Source organism: Somniosus microcephalus, chromosome 25 (genome assembly GCF_052327205.1).
Source record: "Somniosus microcephalus isolate GS21.2 chromosome 25, FLI_Smic_1.0, whole genome shotgun sequence".
Lineage (NCBI taxonomy): Eukaryota > Metazoa > Chordata > Chondrichthyes > Squaliformes > Somniosidae > Somniosus > Somniosus microcephalus.
Window position 1 is genome coordinate 38,946,386 of NC_141011.1, and position 15,181 is coordinate 38,961,566.

A 15,181-nucleotide genomic window follows, 5' to 3' on the forward strand; every position below is an offset into this window, starting at 1 on the left:
GCCCTGGGAGTGTTTGATGGGACAGTGTTAAGAGGGAGCTTTACTCTGCATTTAATCCGTGCTGTACGTGCCCTGGGGTTGTTCGTGCTGATAAGGAGGGCAGGGTTTTGGGAAAATTACAAACAGAGATGATTCTACTCTTAACTCAATAAAAAATCAAAGAAAAATCCCTGACGGAAGAAAAACGAGTTCACCAACAGGTAAAACCTGCCGGGGGTGGCATGTGCACGTGAGAATAGCAGTAAATTTATTGTAAACCATTAGCAAGATGTTCAAAATAAAATATTCTTCTTGTAAAATGTAATTAATGTAAGAAATTGTCTCCAAATTTAGTGTGGATTTTTCTGTCTCATTGTTCAGTGGTTTTGTAACTGGCTGTGTGCAGTGAGAGATTGTTTGAGAAACCATGTCCTACAGCGCAGGGCTTTGACTTATTTTCTGTCACCAGGTTTCCTACGCTGACTCATTTCTCATCTCTCCTGAATACATTGACTCTTGCTGGGTATAGTTCCACGGGGGTAGCGCAGACTCCCCCCGCTGATACCGCCCCAGGGTGTCCTATTCTTTGCATGGAACGGTGCGCCCAGTGAGAGTCATTACTTTCAGGAGCAGAGGGAGGGCATCGGTCGCCCGCCTTTCTGGTCATCGACCTGGGGCTGCAGTTCATCAGAGACTTGCCCCAGCTGGGTGGTTGGCAGGCATGAGAGCGTAACCAGCCGGGACCAGGGCTCAGATGCATGTGTCAGTCGTGGCTCAGTCAGTAGCACCCTCGCCTTTGATGTTAGAAGTTGTGGGTTCAAGTCCCACTCCAGAGACTTGAGCACCAAAATCTAGGCTGACACTCCATTGGAGTGCTGCAGTGCTGGAGGTGCCGTCTTTTGGATGAGGACGTTAAACCAAGGCCCCATCTGCCCTCTCAGGTGGACGTAAAAGATCCCACGGCACTATTTTGAAGAAAACCAGGGGAGTTCTCCCCGGCGTCCTGGTCAATATTTATCCCTCAACCAACATCACTAAAACAGGTTAATCTGGTCATTTATTTTTGTCAACCTAGATTTTTGTGCTCAAGTCTCTGGAGTGGGGCTTTGAACCACAAACCTTCTGACTCGGAGGCGAGAGCGCTGAGCCACGGTTGACACTTAAGGTGAATAGACAACAGTGCCACCTACCTTGGAGACCAAGTGTGGAGGACTCACTAAATTGTTGGGAAAACATTGACAGAAATAACGTGATAGAAAGTAAGCACCATGTTGGAGAAAGTGTGTGCAGACACAAGACATTTAGGAGGTTAAAAGTGTGTGCAGACACAAGACATTTAGGAGGTTATTTTGGTGAAAGGGTTAAAACCGGCGCTAAATGGGTGCTGTGTTAATAAGACACGCCTGTTTGACAGTCTGGTTTTAGCACGCAATTTTGGTCCTAGTTGCTGATTACCATGATTTGAACTTGCCTGGAGGTGTTGAAACAGAGACAACTGCCGGTTTAGCACTCAAGCGCTGATTTGATGCAATTTTCGTGGAGCAGTATATGTGGGCTCCACTCACCCACTTCCACCGAAGGCGTGGAGTGCTTTGGCTGACACACGGCGGCCCGTTTCAGGATGGTTCAACCTCAGGGAACCGAGGGAGAGGGCGCACAGGTTCTCAGACACGGCACTGGAGGTCCTGGTGGAGGAGGTCCAGAGGAGGAGGGATGTCCTGTACCCGCAGTGGGGAAGGACGCCCGCCTCGCCCTCCTCTCCCTCTCTCCTGCAGCAGCTGGTGCTGCTCTGCCTGGCCTCGTGTCCTCCTCCCATTCCTCCTGCAGACCAAGGGGGTCCCCTAACAAGATGCCCATAGCCAAGCACTCCCTTTCTCCTGGTGACTCCTATAAGGTCTCCAATAAGGTAGAGTAGCACAGCACCGACACTTTTTTGGTGAAGTCCTCAGATAATTTCCAGAAAAAGTGTTGGCGAAGACTTGACAAAGTGTCCCAGAAAGTCTCCCGACTTTCAAAAGTCCTCTTCAAACCTCCAGCAGCAAGTGAACAGTAAAAGGTGATATACCTTAAAGTAGCGCTTGAAATCCTCTGCAATGACTTGCTTACTCCCAATCAGCTAGTCACTGTTAGGAGAGGGTGATAGTTCAAGTGCTAGCCACCAACATGCCGTGCAGCCTCCTTAATGAGCGCGAGCAGCCAAATTAAATGGCAATCAGCTGCTTAACGATCCTCCGGGCAGACATTCCTGGCACTGGCTCCAACTCCTTTACCAAAATGGCACCTTGCGCTAAACCGGCGTTGCAGTTAAGCCTCCATCTTGGCCACCTCAGAGACTCTTTGCCACCTAAGGGGAAAATCGCCCCCTGAATATATAACGCACAGTGTAACCCCCATAGAAAGTGGCCTCGAGTCGAGTGCTGTTGAATTCAGTTTTGTATTATCTTTATTTATTGTTTTCTTGAAATGTGGGACTTCTTGAGCAGCAATTGTTCACACAGCTTCAGAGGGTATTAAGTATCAACACATAAGAGTGGGACAAGAGGCACCTGTACACCAGGTAGGTTAATTTTACTGGCGCCAGTCCACAAGTGACCAGAGTCATTAAATTCAACTTTGCTCCTTGTGGGATTTGAACTCAAGCCCACTGGGTAGTTTGTCCAGTACCAGCACCATGAGGCTACCGTACCCACCTGCTTGTACTGAGCAAAGGTCGGGTTTGTTTCAGGAGGATAATTGGTGCCCGTGGGACTCAGCTCAGTGTGTGTGTTTTTATAAGATATGTATATAAATATCATTACCGGAAGTAGAATGCTTTTTCCATGTCATGATCCCATTGTCAGAGTTGGCGATTGTGCTCAGTAGAACGTGCGGAAATTATTTTGAGTCCCAAAGGCAACCTTGCCAGATTTATTAAAGCTGGTGGCTAACAACTGGACGCACTAGTGCAGAATACAAGTGGGTTTAAAATGAGGTTAGATCTACCTCCCACCTGCCCCATCAAACACTCCCAGGGCAGGTACAGCACGGGTTAGATACAGAGTAAAGCTCCCTCTACACTGTCCCATCAAACACTCCCAGGGCAGGTACAGCACGGGTTAGATACAGAGTAAAGCTCCCTCTACACTGTCCCATCAAACACTCCCAGGGCAGGTACAGCAAGGGTTAGATGCAGAGTAAAGCTCCCTCTACACTGTCCCATCAAACACTCCCAGGGCAGGTACAGCACAGGTTAGATACAGAGTAAAGCTCCCTCTACACTGTCCCATCAAACACTCCCAGGGCAGGTACAGCAAGGGTTAGATGCAGAGTAAAGCTCCCTCTACACTGTCCCATCAAACACTCCCAGGGCAGGTACAGCACAGGTTAGATACAGAGTAAAGCTCCCTCTACACTGTCCCATCAAACACTCCCAGGGCAGGTACAGCACGGGTTAGATACAGGGTAAAGCTCCCTCTACACTGTCCCATCAAACACTACCAGGGCAGGTACAGCACGGGTTAGATACAGAGTAAAGCTCCCTCTACACTGTCCCATCAAACACTACCAGGGCAGGTACAGCACGGGTTAGATACAGAGTAAAGCTCCCTCTACACTGTCCCATCAAACACTCCCAGGGCAGGTACAGCACGGGTTAGATACAGAGTAAAGCTCCCTCTACACTGTCCCATCAAACACTCCCAGGGCAGGTACAGCACGGGTTAGATACAGAGTAAAGCTCCCTCTACACTGTCCCATCAAACACTCCCAGGGCAGTTACAGCATGGGTTAGATACAGAGTAAAGCTCCCTCTACACTGTCCCATCAAACACTCCCAGGGCAGGTACAGCACGGGTTAGATACAGAGTAAAGCTCCCTCTACACTGTCCCATCAAACACTCCCAGGGCAGTTACAGCATGGGTTAGATACAGAGTAAAGCTCCCTCTACACTGTCCCATCAAACACTCCCAGGGCAGTTACAGCATGGGTTAGATACAGAGTAAAGCTCCCTCTACACTGTCCCATCAAACACTCCCAGGGCAGGTACAGCAAGGGTTAGATGCAGAGTAAAGCTCCCTCTACACTATCCCATCAAACACTCCCAGGGCAGGTGCAGCACGGGTTAGATACAGAGTAAAGCTCCCTCTACACTGTCCCATCAAATACTCCCAGTCAGGCACAGCATGGGTTAGATACAGAGTAAAGCTCCCTCTACACTGTCCCATCAAACACTCCCAGGGCAGGTACAGCAAGGGTTAGATGCAGAGTAAAGCTCCCTCTACACTGTCCCATCAAACACTCCCAGGGCAGGTGCAGCACGGGTTAGATACAGAGTAAAGCTTCCGCTACACTGTCCCATCAAACACTCCCAGTCAGGTACAGCACGGGTTAGATACAGAGTAAAGCTCCCTCTACACTGTCCCATCAAACACTCCCAGGGTGGGTACAGGTGATGTTAGGTAGACTTGTATGGGGAACTCGTATTCTTCCCTCTCCCCTCCAGATATCCTCGGAAGCCAGTGCCCTAATGGTTACGCTGATCCCAGCAGGAAAGGAGCGTCGAGCTCCCCAGTTCTGGTTAAACGCCCGAGTCTCTGGGCCTCGACTTCTGCCAACCTGTGCCAAAACTGTCCGTATTGAAATGAGTGGTTGTGACCCCAGGGAGGGAGTGTGATCTCCACATCAGGCAGGCTGAAACCCTGCCCATGTGGGATTGTCAGGTGTTTGGTTTCAAGACTCTTAAATGTGGGAAAGGGATTGAGCAACGTGTTCACAAAATGATTGTGGCATCCATGGAGCATCTTTCTTTCTGCTGTGTCTGAGCGGCAGAACTTTGCTTTTTGTGCATTACAGTGGTTTACATTAGGGACAAAACAGGATCAGTTTTGGCTGCAGCACCATTGAGAACTTCAGGAAAGTGAAGGTTCAGTTGATTCCCTGTTTTGGGGGTATTTTGAGCCATGGTTCTTCACGTTTCCTCTGGCGCTATGTCAGATTTATCTGTACAAAAGCAAAATACTGCGGATGCTGGAAATCTGAACACAGATGCTGCCTGACCTGCTGAGTATTTCCAACATTTGCTGTTTTTATTTCTGCCGTGGTCTTACTGTCAATCTCTCCCACTCGAGGAGATTCAGTAGGAGAGCATCGCCCTCTGGTGTCTCTCTATTGGTGCTGCAGCTACTTTACAACAATCAGCAGATGAGTGGTTGCTGGGCAAATATAAAATCCCCAAATCCAATCCCTGATCAATGGAATATAACAAGGCTTCTCTGAAATCCTGATCAGATTGAATGGCTAAGGATGGGATTTCTCAAAGCAGTTCGACTACGAACAGGTTTGTGTCCCATTATACTTGATGGATGAGGATGAAAGAAACAGTTTTACCTTCGTGATTCTGAAGTGATATGTAGCACCCCAGGGCAGGTACAGCACGGGTTAGATACAGAGTAAAGCTCCCTCAACACTATCCCATCAAACACTCCCAGGGCATGTACAGCACGGGTTAGATACAGAGTAAAGCTCTAAACTGTCCCATCAAACACTCCCAGGGCAGGTACAGCATGGGTTAGATACAGAGTAAAGCTCCCTCTACACTGTCCCATCAAACACTCCCAGGGCAAGTACAGCACAGGTTAGATACAGTGTAAAACACCCTCTACAATGTCCCATCAAACACTCCCAGGGCAGGTACAGCAAGGGTTAGATATAGAGTAAACGTCCCTCTACACTCTCCCATCAAACACTCCCAGGTCAGATACAGGATGGGTTAGATACAGAATAAAGCTCCCTCTACACTGTCCCATCAAACACTCCCAGGGCAGGTACAGCACGGGTTAGATACAGAATAAAGCTCCCTCTACACTGTCCCATCAAACACTCCCAGGGCAGGTACAGCACGGGTTAGATACAGAATAAAGCTCCCTCTACACTGTCCCATCAAACACTCCCAGGGCAGGTACAGCACGGGTTAGATACAGAGTAAAGCTCCCTCTACACTGTCCCATCAAACACTCCCAGGGCAGATACAGCACGGGTTAGATACAGAGTAAAGCTCCCTCTACACTGTCCCAAATAACACTCCCAGGACAGGTACAGCACGGGTTAGATACAGAGTAAAGCTCCCTCTACACTGTCCCATCAACCACTCCCAGAGCAGGTACAGCACGGGTTAGATACAGAGTAAAGCTCCCTCTACACTGTCCCATCAAACACTCCCAGGTCAGGTACAGCACAGGTTAGATACAGAGTAAAGCTCCCTCTACACTCTCCCATCAAACACTCCCAGGGCAGGTACAGCATAGGTTAGATACAGAATAAAGCTCCCTCTACACTGTCCCATCAAACACTCCCAGGGCAGGTACAGCACGGGTTAGATACAGAGTAAAGCTCCCTCTACACTGTCCCATCAAACACTCCCAGGGCAGATACAGCATGGGTTAGATACAGAGTAAAGCTCCCTCTACACTGTCCCAAATAACACTCCCAGGACAGGTACAGCACAGGTTAGATACAGAGTAAAGCTCCCTCTACACTGTCCCATCAAACACTCCCAGGGCAGGTACAGCATGGGTTGGATACAGAGTAAAGCTCCCTCTACATTCCCCAGTCTCAGACCTGTACCCCTGCTGCATGAATGTGACATCTTCCCACAGCAGACATCTTTTGAACTCTGCATGAGAGGGCCAATCTAGTTCAAGTCGGTTTTTGTGTTAAGGGAATTTGCTCACTCGGAACTACATCGAGAGTGTCCCAAATTCGTAGGAACCTGATAGGCTGCAGATAGAGACTGTGAGCAAAAAGCCCCAGACTTCAGTGGCCACTGCACCATCTAATCTCCCTCTTTTAGAATGCTTCAGAGAGGCCATATTGATATTATTCAAGTGGAACTGATGAAGGTGTTGGGTTCTGCCAGTAACGTAGTTTCCCTACACTTCAAAAGTACTTCATTGGCTGGAGAGCACTTTGGGACGTTCTGAGGTCGTGAAAGACACTATGTAAATACAAGTTCTTTCCTTTCCTCTAGCAATGGAAACATAAAGGCCTGGAATTTCAGCAGGGATTCTTCAGCGGGTGATGGGTGGAATGCCCCGGGAAAGGGTGTACGTGGCTTAAAACCGCTGTTGACGCCATTCCTTCAGGGTTTCTGACGACGATATGGAGTGAGAGTGGGAGAATGCCCCAAATTTCCCCAAAGTATTGAGCAAGAAAGGTCCTTTCAGGAAAAGTCTTTCCTGTAGCCTAGCAGTACCCATAACATATACTCCAGGAGCCATTTGGCCTACGGTTTTCAACACACCTGCTGCTCTTGATGCCTTCGAATCTTTAGACGCAGCCGAGCGAAGTGGGCCCCAAGTGGTCCTCTGGGATTCGGGGTTGGGTTAAGGGTGAGGAGGGGATGAGAGACTTCACTAAAACAAAAACACCTCAGGATCGTGGCCCATGGGGAAAATGAGTAAGGAACCAGGTACAATCTGCACTGTGATGGACTTGAACTAGATCTCCTGGAGCAGCTGAACAACCACAGGTAAGACTTCCAGGAAAGGAAAACTCTGGGACTTTTTTAGGAGCAGTCAAGGACAAGGAGAGGCCATTCATCACAGCGAAGTTCACCCCGGCTAGTAGCCCAACTCTCCCGTCACAGCATCGGCCATACTTTGAGCCGCCACCAGCCCGCCTGCCAATTTATTCTAACGTTTCTCACTCTGAGCGAAGCAGCTGTTCCTGATACCTGCTTGTAAACTCTCTCTCTCACTAGTTTAACTCTATATTCTCTGGTTTGAGTTGATGTGAGAATTTGATTTACTTTGTCTACGATACTATATACTGTAACAGTACATCTGTCATAACTCTCAAGCGTTCCGCTGAACGTTCTTGTCACACTTCAAGGAAAAACATAAAGAAACTCTTCAGGAACACAAAATACTGAGAGCCAGGACATCTGCAGTCTCTTCATTGACATCGACTTGACACCCCCAGTGTTTACTGAACAGCAACAGGCTCTTAATTGACCTCTGAATAAACCCAGTGTTTACTTATCTGCAGTTGGTGTTGTAGCCTCAAAGTGAGATACACTACACTTTCCAGGATATAATATTCCTGATCTTAAAGAGCACTGTATGCTGTGACGTAGGAGCTAGTATTATTTAGTATTTTATATACTTAGATGAGCGTGTGAGATCCTAGGTTTTATAAATACGGGTATAGAGCACAACGGCAAAAAGGTAATGCTAAACCTAGACAAATCATTGGTAAGACCACAGTTAGAACATTGTGCCCAGTTTTGGACGCCTTACTTAAGAAAGGATGTCCTGGCCTGGCAGAGGGTGCCGTAAGGGGTTCACTGAGGTGATACCAGGGATGAGAGGCTTTAGTTATGAGGAGACACTAAAGAAATGGGCATTCTTTTCATTCGAGCAAAGAGGTTAAATGAATATCTGATAGAGGGGTTCATAATTATGAGAGGTTTTGATCAGGTAAATCAACAACAACTTGCATTCATACAGCACTTTTAACGTAGTAAAACATCCCAAGGCGCTTCACAGGAGCGTTATCAGACAATATTTGACATTGAGATAATAGGACAGGTGACCAAAAGCTTTAAGGAGCGTCTTAGAGGAGAGAGAGAGGTAGAGAGGAGGAGAGGTTTAGGGAGGAAATTCCAGAGCTTAGGGCCTAGATAGCTGAAGGCATGGATGCCAATGGTGGAGCAATGAAAATTGGGATGTGCAAGAGGCCGGAGTTGGAGGAGTGCAGAGATCGCGGAGGGTTGTCGGGCTGGAAGAGGTTACAGAGATAGGAAGGGGCAAGGCCATGGAGGGATTTGAACACGAGGATGAGAACTTTAAATCGAGGCGTTGCCGTACTGAGATCCAATGTCGGTCAGCGAGCACAGGGGTGATGGGTGAACGGGACTTGGTGCGAGTTAGCGAGTGTATGATGTTCATTCAGGGGTGTGGTGGGCTACGACTTGACAACAGTGGTTTTCAACAGTCGGGAAATCATACTGAGTATGCGCCTGAGTTTCCGGTACACCCGCCCAATGGGTGAGACTCCCTGTTGGGAGCATGATGTTGGAAAATTAGCCCTGATACTCCCGGATTGTTCTCCCCTGGCCCCCGAGGGGAATGGGCCAAAACTCCAGAACCTAAATCTAACATTACAGTCTACATCATTCAACATGGGCCTGTTAACAGTCTACAGATGGCAATCCAGTGGTGTCACCTTGAACTAGGGTCTTGGTCATCTCAGCCTCTAGCTGTCCTTCTGACCTTCACTCCCTTTGATAACCAGCTATCTGTGCAGCTCCTCTTTGAACAGGTGAATCAACATGGCAACTGCTGTCGATCAGCCTCACCCTCCCTCCCGTTACTTCATTTTTTCTTTCAGATTTTCACAGTAGTCTTTATCCAGGCTGGACCACATTCCGAGCCGTATTCCCCCGGTCCCCCCCATCATTTCCACCCCCCAACACCACCACCACCCCCCCGCCCCCCAGTCCAATGGTGCGAGGCGGTTTCTCATGGTGTCTGCCTTTTTCCAACAGTTCACGGCATCAAGTGGACCTGCAGTAATGGGAACACCAGCGCCGGTTTCTCGGTGGAGCAGCTCGTTCAGCAGATCCTGGACAGCCATCAGACCAAGCCGCAGCCTCGCACTCACAACTGCCTGTGCACTGGCAATCTGGGTAGGACTGACCGGGAGTAACCCTTCCAATTAGCGCGTGGCTCTTAGCGTTTTAAGCTTTCAAAAATACTTTTGGGGTTTTTTTTTCACGTCAAACTCCCACCAACGCCAAACGCCACCCCCCCCCCCCCCCCCCCCCCCCCCCCCCCGCCGCCCCCACTGTCTCCTCAACACCCCCCTGAAGCTGCTGACTCCTGGCTGGGGTACAGCTTCACAGATACCGTCAGCACTCTCTCCCCCTGCCCCCGTGCAAGCCTAGACAGTGAGTGTCGGTGGACTATTCGATTGTGGTGGCGGCCACGGACGAGCCCGCTCCCGTCCTCACCTGTTGGGGGTGGGGGGAAATTCCCTCAGGTTGCCGTATTGCAACAATATTATTTCCCTGGTTTGCCATTTTCTGGTAGAATGATCAATGCGTTTATGAATTTACAGGCACAGCAACTGGGGATCATCTGACCCAATCCACGACATCCACGCACGCACGCACGCATGCACACACACTTTCCAGCAGGGGTCACTGCAGAGCAATCAGTCATTTCCTGGACTGCTCCTCTCCCTATCCTAGGGGGGTTCTAAGACCGAGAGTAGTGCCCCCAAATATTGCACAGAACAAAAGAGAGAGGAAGAAACAAGGAACTTATACAGCACCTTTCACAACCTCAAGGTCTCACAGAGCGCTTTACAGCCAATGAAGTATTTCTGAAGTGTAGTCTCTGTTGTAATGTAGGAAACCCGGCAACCAATTTGCTCACAGTAAGATCCCACAAACAGCAATGTGATAATGTACCGTACAATCTGGGATTAATATTGGCTTGGACACCAGGGAGAACGCCACTCCTCTTGATCAAAATAGTGCCCTGGGATCTTTTATGTGCACCTAGAGGGCAGACGTCTCATCCAAAAGACAGCGTCCCCGACAGTGCAGTGCTGAGCATTCAATGTGGGGACCCTCCGAGTGTGTAGAACTCTACATTGCATCATGCATCATGCCTTCCTCCTCCTGGAGGAGGGGGGTTGGGGGTCTGGTGGTGTTGGTGGGAGGGGGGTGATGGGAGGGGGATGGTGGAGGAAGTGGTGGGGTGGTGGGAGGGGGAGGGGTTGGTGGGGGGAGGGGTTGGTGGGGGGGGGAGGGGTTGGTGTGGGGGGAGTTGATGGAAGGGGAGGGGTTGGGGGGAGGGGAGGGGGAGCTGGTGGGGGTGGGGGGAGTTGGTGGGGGTGGGAGGGGGAGGGGTTGGTGGGAGGGGGAGGGGTTGATGTGGGGGGGAGGGGTTGGTGTGGGGGGGAGGGGTTGGTGGGAGGGGGAGGGGTTGGGGGGGAGGGGAGGGGGAGTTGGTGGGGGAGGGGAGGGGGAGTTGGCGGGGGTGGGGGGAGTTGGTGGGGGTGGGGGGAGTTGGTGGTGGTGGGAGGGGGAGGGGTTGGTGGGAGGGGGAGGGGTTGCAGTGGGGGGGAGGGGTTGGTGTGGGGGGGAGGGGTTGGTGTGGGGGGGAGGGGTTGGTGGGAGGGGGAGGGGTTGGTGGGAGGGGAGGGGTTGGTGGAAGGTGGGATTAGGGGGAGGGATGGGATTTTTACGTGTTTTTGTATAGAGTCGATCAGAAACCCAGGGTCGATGAGCAGTAACCCGTATACTGTATGTTAAAGTCAGCTTTCTCCCACTGCCACACCCAGGAACCCTTTCAAGCCAACAGCTACTGACAGTCTCATCATAGTCATCATTGACCATCAGTGGAAGGGCATCGAATTTATAATTTACTCCTCAAATCAATAGGGATCTTAAACATTGAATATCAGGTGTCAAAGATTTATTCAGCATACAGTACATGTAATAGTACATAATTATACACTTAAAAGGCCGTACTTACAACCAGACCTAATGCTGATTGGTTGAAGATTCAAACGTGTTACAACAGCTTGCATTTATATAGCATCTTTAATGTAGTAATACGTCACAAGGTACTTCACAGGAGCGTTATCAGACAAAATTTGACACTGAGTTACATAAGGGGATATTAGGTGACCAAAAGCTTGATCAAAGAGGTAGGTTTTAAGGAGACTCTTAAAGGAGGAGAGAGAGGTGGAGAGGATTAGGGAGGGAATTGCCGAGCTCAGGGCTCTCGGCCCTGTTGAACCTTCCTCGAGGGCGCTGCTAGTTATGACAATCAGCAGTCCAGCCGTACAGACTAGGAAAGGTCCATGTTTGATCCCTGGTTTATAATGAGTTGGGTCGGGGCAGCATTAGAGAGGGGAAAACTGTTAACTGGGAAAGAGCGTTGAGGCAGTGTATAGAAGGGCTCCCGAGGGAGTTGAATGCTGGAGATGGAAGGGATGAGGGTTTTGGTGAGTCGGCGGATAGGCTAGATATCTGAAAAGAGGACAGGTTAGTCTGATGGCTTTTTCCTCTTCCTGTAGCCTGCGTTATATCTTTGAAGGGTTTAAATGAATTTGTTTCATTTTTTTGTGGCCGATTTCAAACGGGTTACCAGCCTGGTGAAGCAGCTCAGAACTAAGAGCAAATACTTGAAAAGAGATGCAATTGGAGACAGACCCTCTTTGCATAGTCAGAGGAGAACCTGAGGCGAGAGTCACACCCGGGGCCGCCCTCGGGAGCAGGCAATGGGGTGGTGGAGGGGGGCGCAATACCAACGGCTGGTTTTGGGCACAGTACCACCTAGACTCCATCAACCGTGGTGTGAGCAGTGAAGTGACTGTGGGCCACCACTCCCCACCCCCTGTCTCCAGCATGGCCCACAGCCTCGACCAACATTCCAGTTTTTCCGAGTGTGCGTTCGAGAAATGACAGTGCATTTCCATGTCACAATCGTGCCGTCAGGCAGGGGTGAGCGTGCACCCCTCAGGGAGGGAGAGTTAAAGAAAGGAAGAACTTGCATTTATATAGCGCCTTTCCCGACCTCAGGATCCCAACGTGTGTTACAGCCAATGAAGTACTTTTGAAGTGTAGACACTGTTGTAATGTAGGAAACGTGGCAGCCAATTTGTTCACAGCAAGCTCCCACCAACGGCAGTGATAATGACCAGATAATATGCTTGTTTTAGTGGCATTGTTTGAGGGATATATATTGACCCAGGACACCGGGGAAAATTCCCCCTAATCTTCGAAATAGTGTCCGTGGGATCTTTTATGTCCACCTGAGAGGGCAGACAGAGCCTCGGTTTAATGTCTCATCAAAAGACGGCATCTCCGACAGTGCAGCACTCCCTCAGTACTGCACTGAAGTGTCAGCCTGGATTATATACTCAAGTCAGTGGAGTGGGACTTGAGCCCACAACCTTCTGACTCAGAGGCGAGAGAGCTACCCACTAAGCCACGGCTAAGACCTCATGGTAGGGTGCTCTAGTGCATCTCCAAGTGGCACAGATTGCTTGCCCTGTTGGCACTAGGTCTATGATGCTTGGGGAGGGGAGGGGGGTGAGTAGAGTAAAAACATTGAGCTGCCGGTTGACTGGTTTTGCCTGTTCCTGCCCACCACCCCCCCCACCCCTCTCTAGGTGCCGGGAGCAGCGTTCACCACAAGTGCAACAGTGCCAAACACCGCATCATATCACCAAAGGTTGAGCCGCGAACCGGCGCCTACAGCAGCCACCCAGAGGTCCAGAACAATGACGTCTCCGAGGGCAAGAATGACCACGGGCACGGCAAGGCCTCGAGCCGCGAGAAGCGGAACGGGAAGCTGGCCAAACCCGTCCTGCTGCACCAGAACAGCACCGAGGTCTCCTCTACCAACCAGGTGGAGGTGCCTGACACCACCCAGAATTCCCCGGTCTCCATCAGCAGCGGCCTCAACAGCGAAACGGACATGGCTGACAGCCCAGCCATCACCGGAGTCTCCAGCATGGCCGTGGCCTCCGTCATGTGCAGTCTGTCCCAGAACGCCACCGTCTTCATGTCAGAGGTCACCAACGAGGCGGTGTACACAATGTCCCCCAGCACAGGGCCCGGCCAGCACCTCATCGCCTCGGACGCGGGGGCCCAAGGGCTGGTCCTGGCCGTCAACTCGGACGGGCACAAGTTCGCCTTCGCCTCCTCGGCGGCCGCTGGCAACCCCGACGGCTTGTCCATGATGTCGGCTGGCGTGGCGGAGGACCTGGTGCTCTCCTCCACCCTGGAGAGCGGTGAGAAGATCCCAGAAGCCAGCATGAACTTTGACCCTGACTGCTTCCTCAACAACCCCAAGCAGGGCCAGACGTACGGCGGAGGGGCCCTGAAAAACGACGGCAGCAACAGCAACCCGCGGCAGTCGCCGGGTAACGAGGGCGGCTACTGCTTCAGCGGGCCCTTGGTGAAGGAGATCAAGACCGAAGACAACTCTTTCGAGCAGCAGATGTCCAAGGAAGGGTTCCAAACCAGTTCCGCCCCAGCTTCCATCTCCTTGACCCCAGGCTCGGCCTTGCTGTCCTCCGGGGGCCTCAGCCCCAGTACCACCCTGGAGCAAATGGACTTCAGCGCCATCGACTCCAGCAAGGACTTCTCCTCGGGTTACGCCCAGAACGTCCAGAGCCCCCACGTTCACCAGAACCCCTCGCCCAGCTTCTTCCTGCAGGAGGCCAGCAAGACCCATCACCTAGAGCCTGGCGTGCACAGCAACGGCCTGAGTGACGGGGGAGGCCAGTTCGCCAGTGCCTTGGGGCTGGCCAATGTCAAGACCGAGTCACCCACGCAGGCCGCGTCCAGCTGCAACGGTCCCGTGCAGCAGGGCCGCATGGAGGCCACCCCCTCCCTGCAGCTGCTGCAGTTCCAGGCCAACTTCCAGCCCATCGCGGCCGAGGCGGAGGTCCCCATGGAAACGGCGGCCCAGTCAGAGGGGGGCGAGGGTCTCCTGAAGTCGGCCGAGCTGCCGGCCTGCAGCACCGAGCACTACATCCAGGCGGAGGCCGGGGGCAATGGGCTGCCCATCCTGCAGGGCAACATGGTGTCGGGCCTGTATCCAGTGGCCCACCATAGCCTGGGGCCCTCGGCCAACATGGAGCTCAACCTGGACCACTTCGACATCTCCTTCAGCAACCAGTTCTCCGACCTGATCAACGACTTCATATCAGTGGAGGGCGGCGCCAGCACGCTGTACGGGCACCAGCTGGTGGCGAGCGAGACGGGCGCCGGGGGCGGCCTGCAGCAGTCGGAGGACGAGAGAGCCAGGGTGGCCACCTTCAGCCAGGCCGAGATCTGCATCCCTTGCTGCAGCCCCCAGCAGCAGCAGCAGCAACAGCAGCAGCAGCAGGGCCTGCAGCTGGGCGGCGGGGATAGCGGGGGCAGCTCCATGGCCTACATGCACGTGTCCGAGGTGGTGTCGGCCCAGGGGGCGCTGGGGTCGCTGCAGCAGAGCGGACGCTTGTTCATGGTGACGGACTACTCTCCGGAGTGGTCTTACCCTGAGGTAAGGAAGGGGCGCGGCTGGGAGTTAATCCCATTCTCACTAACCTAGATTCATAAGATAGTACCTCACAGAAGGAGGCCATTCGGCCCATCGAGCCTGCGCCGGCTCTTTCGAAGAGCAATCCAGTTAGTCCCGCTCCCCCCGCTCTTTC

The 15,181-nt window shown here is 51.8% G+C and overlaps 1 protein-coding gene across 1 annotated transcript in view; it reads left to right on the forward strand.

Annotated features, from left to right (window-relative positions):
- The window catches only part of camta1a (calmodulin binding transcription activator 1a), a 135,739-nt gene that overhangs the window by 22,292 nt on the left and 98,266 nt on the right, over positions 1 to 15,181 (forward strand). Inside the window, exons 3-4 of the mRNA XM_085967557.1 lie at positions 9,504 to 9,644; positions 13,148 to 15,030. Of these exons, the coding sequence (XP_085823683.1) occupies positions 9,504 to 9,644; positions 13,148 to 15,030 (2,024 nt within the window). The remainder of the gene's footprint in view (positions 1 to 9,503; positions 9,645 to 13,147; positions 15,031 to 15,181) is intronic.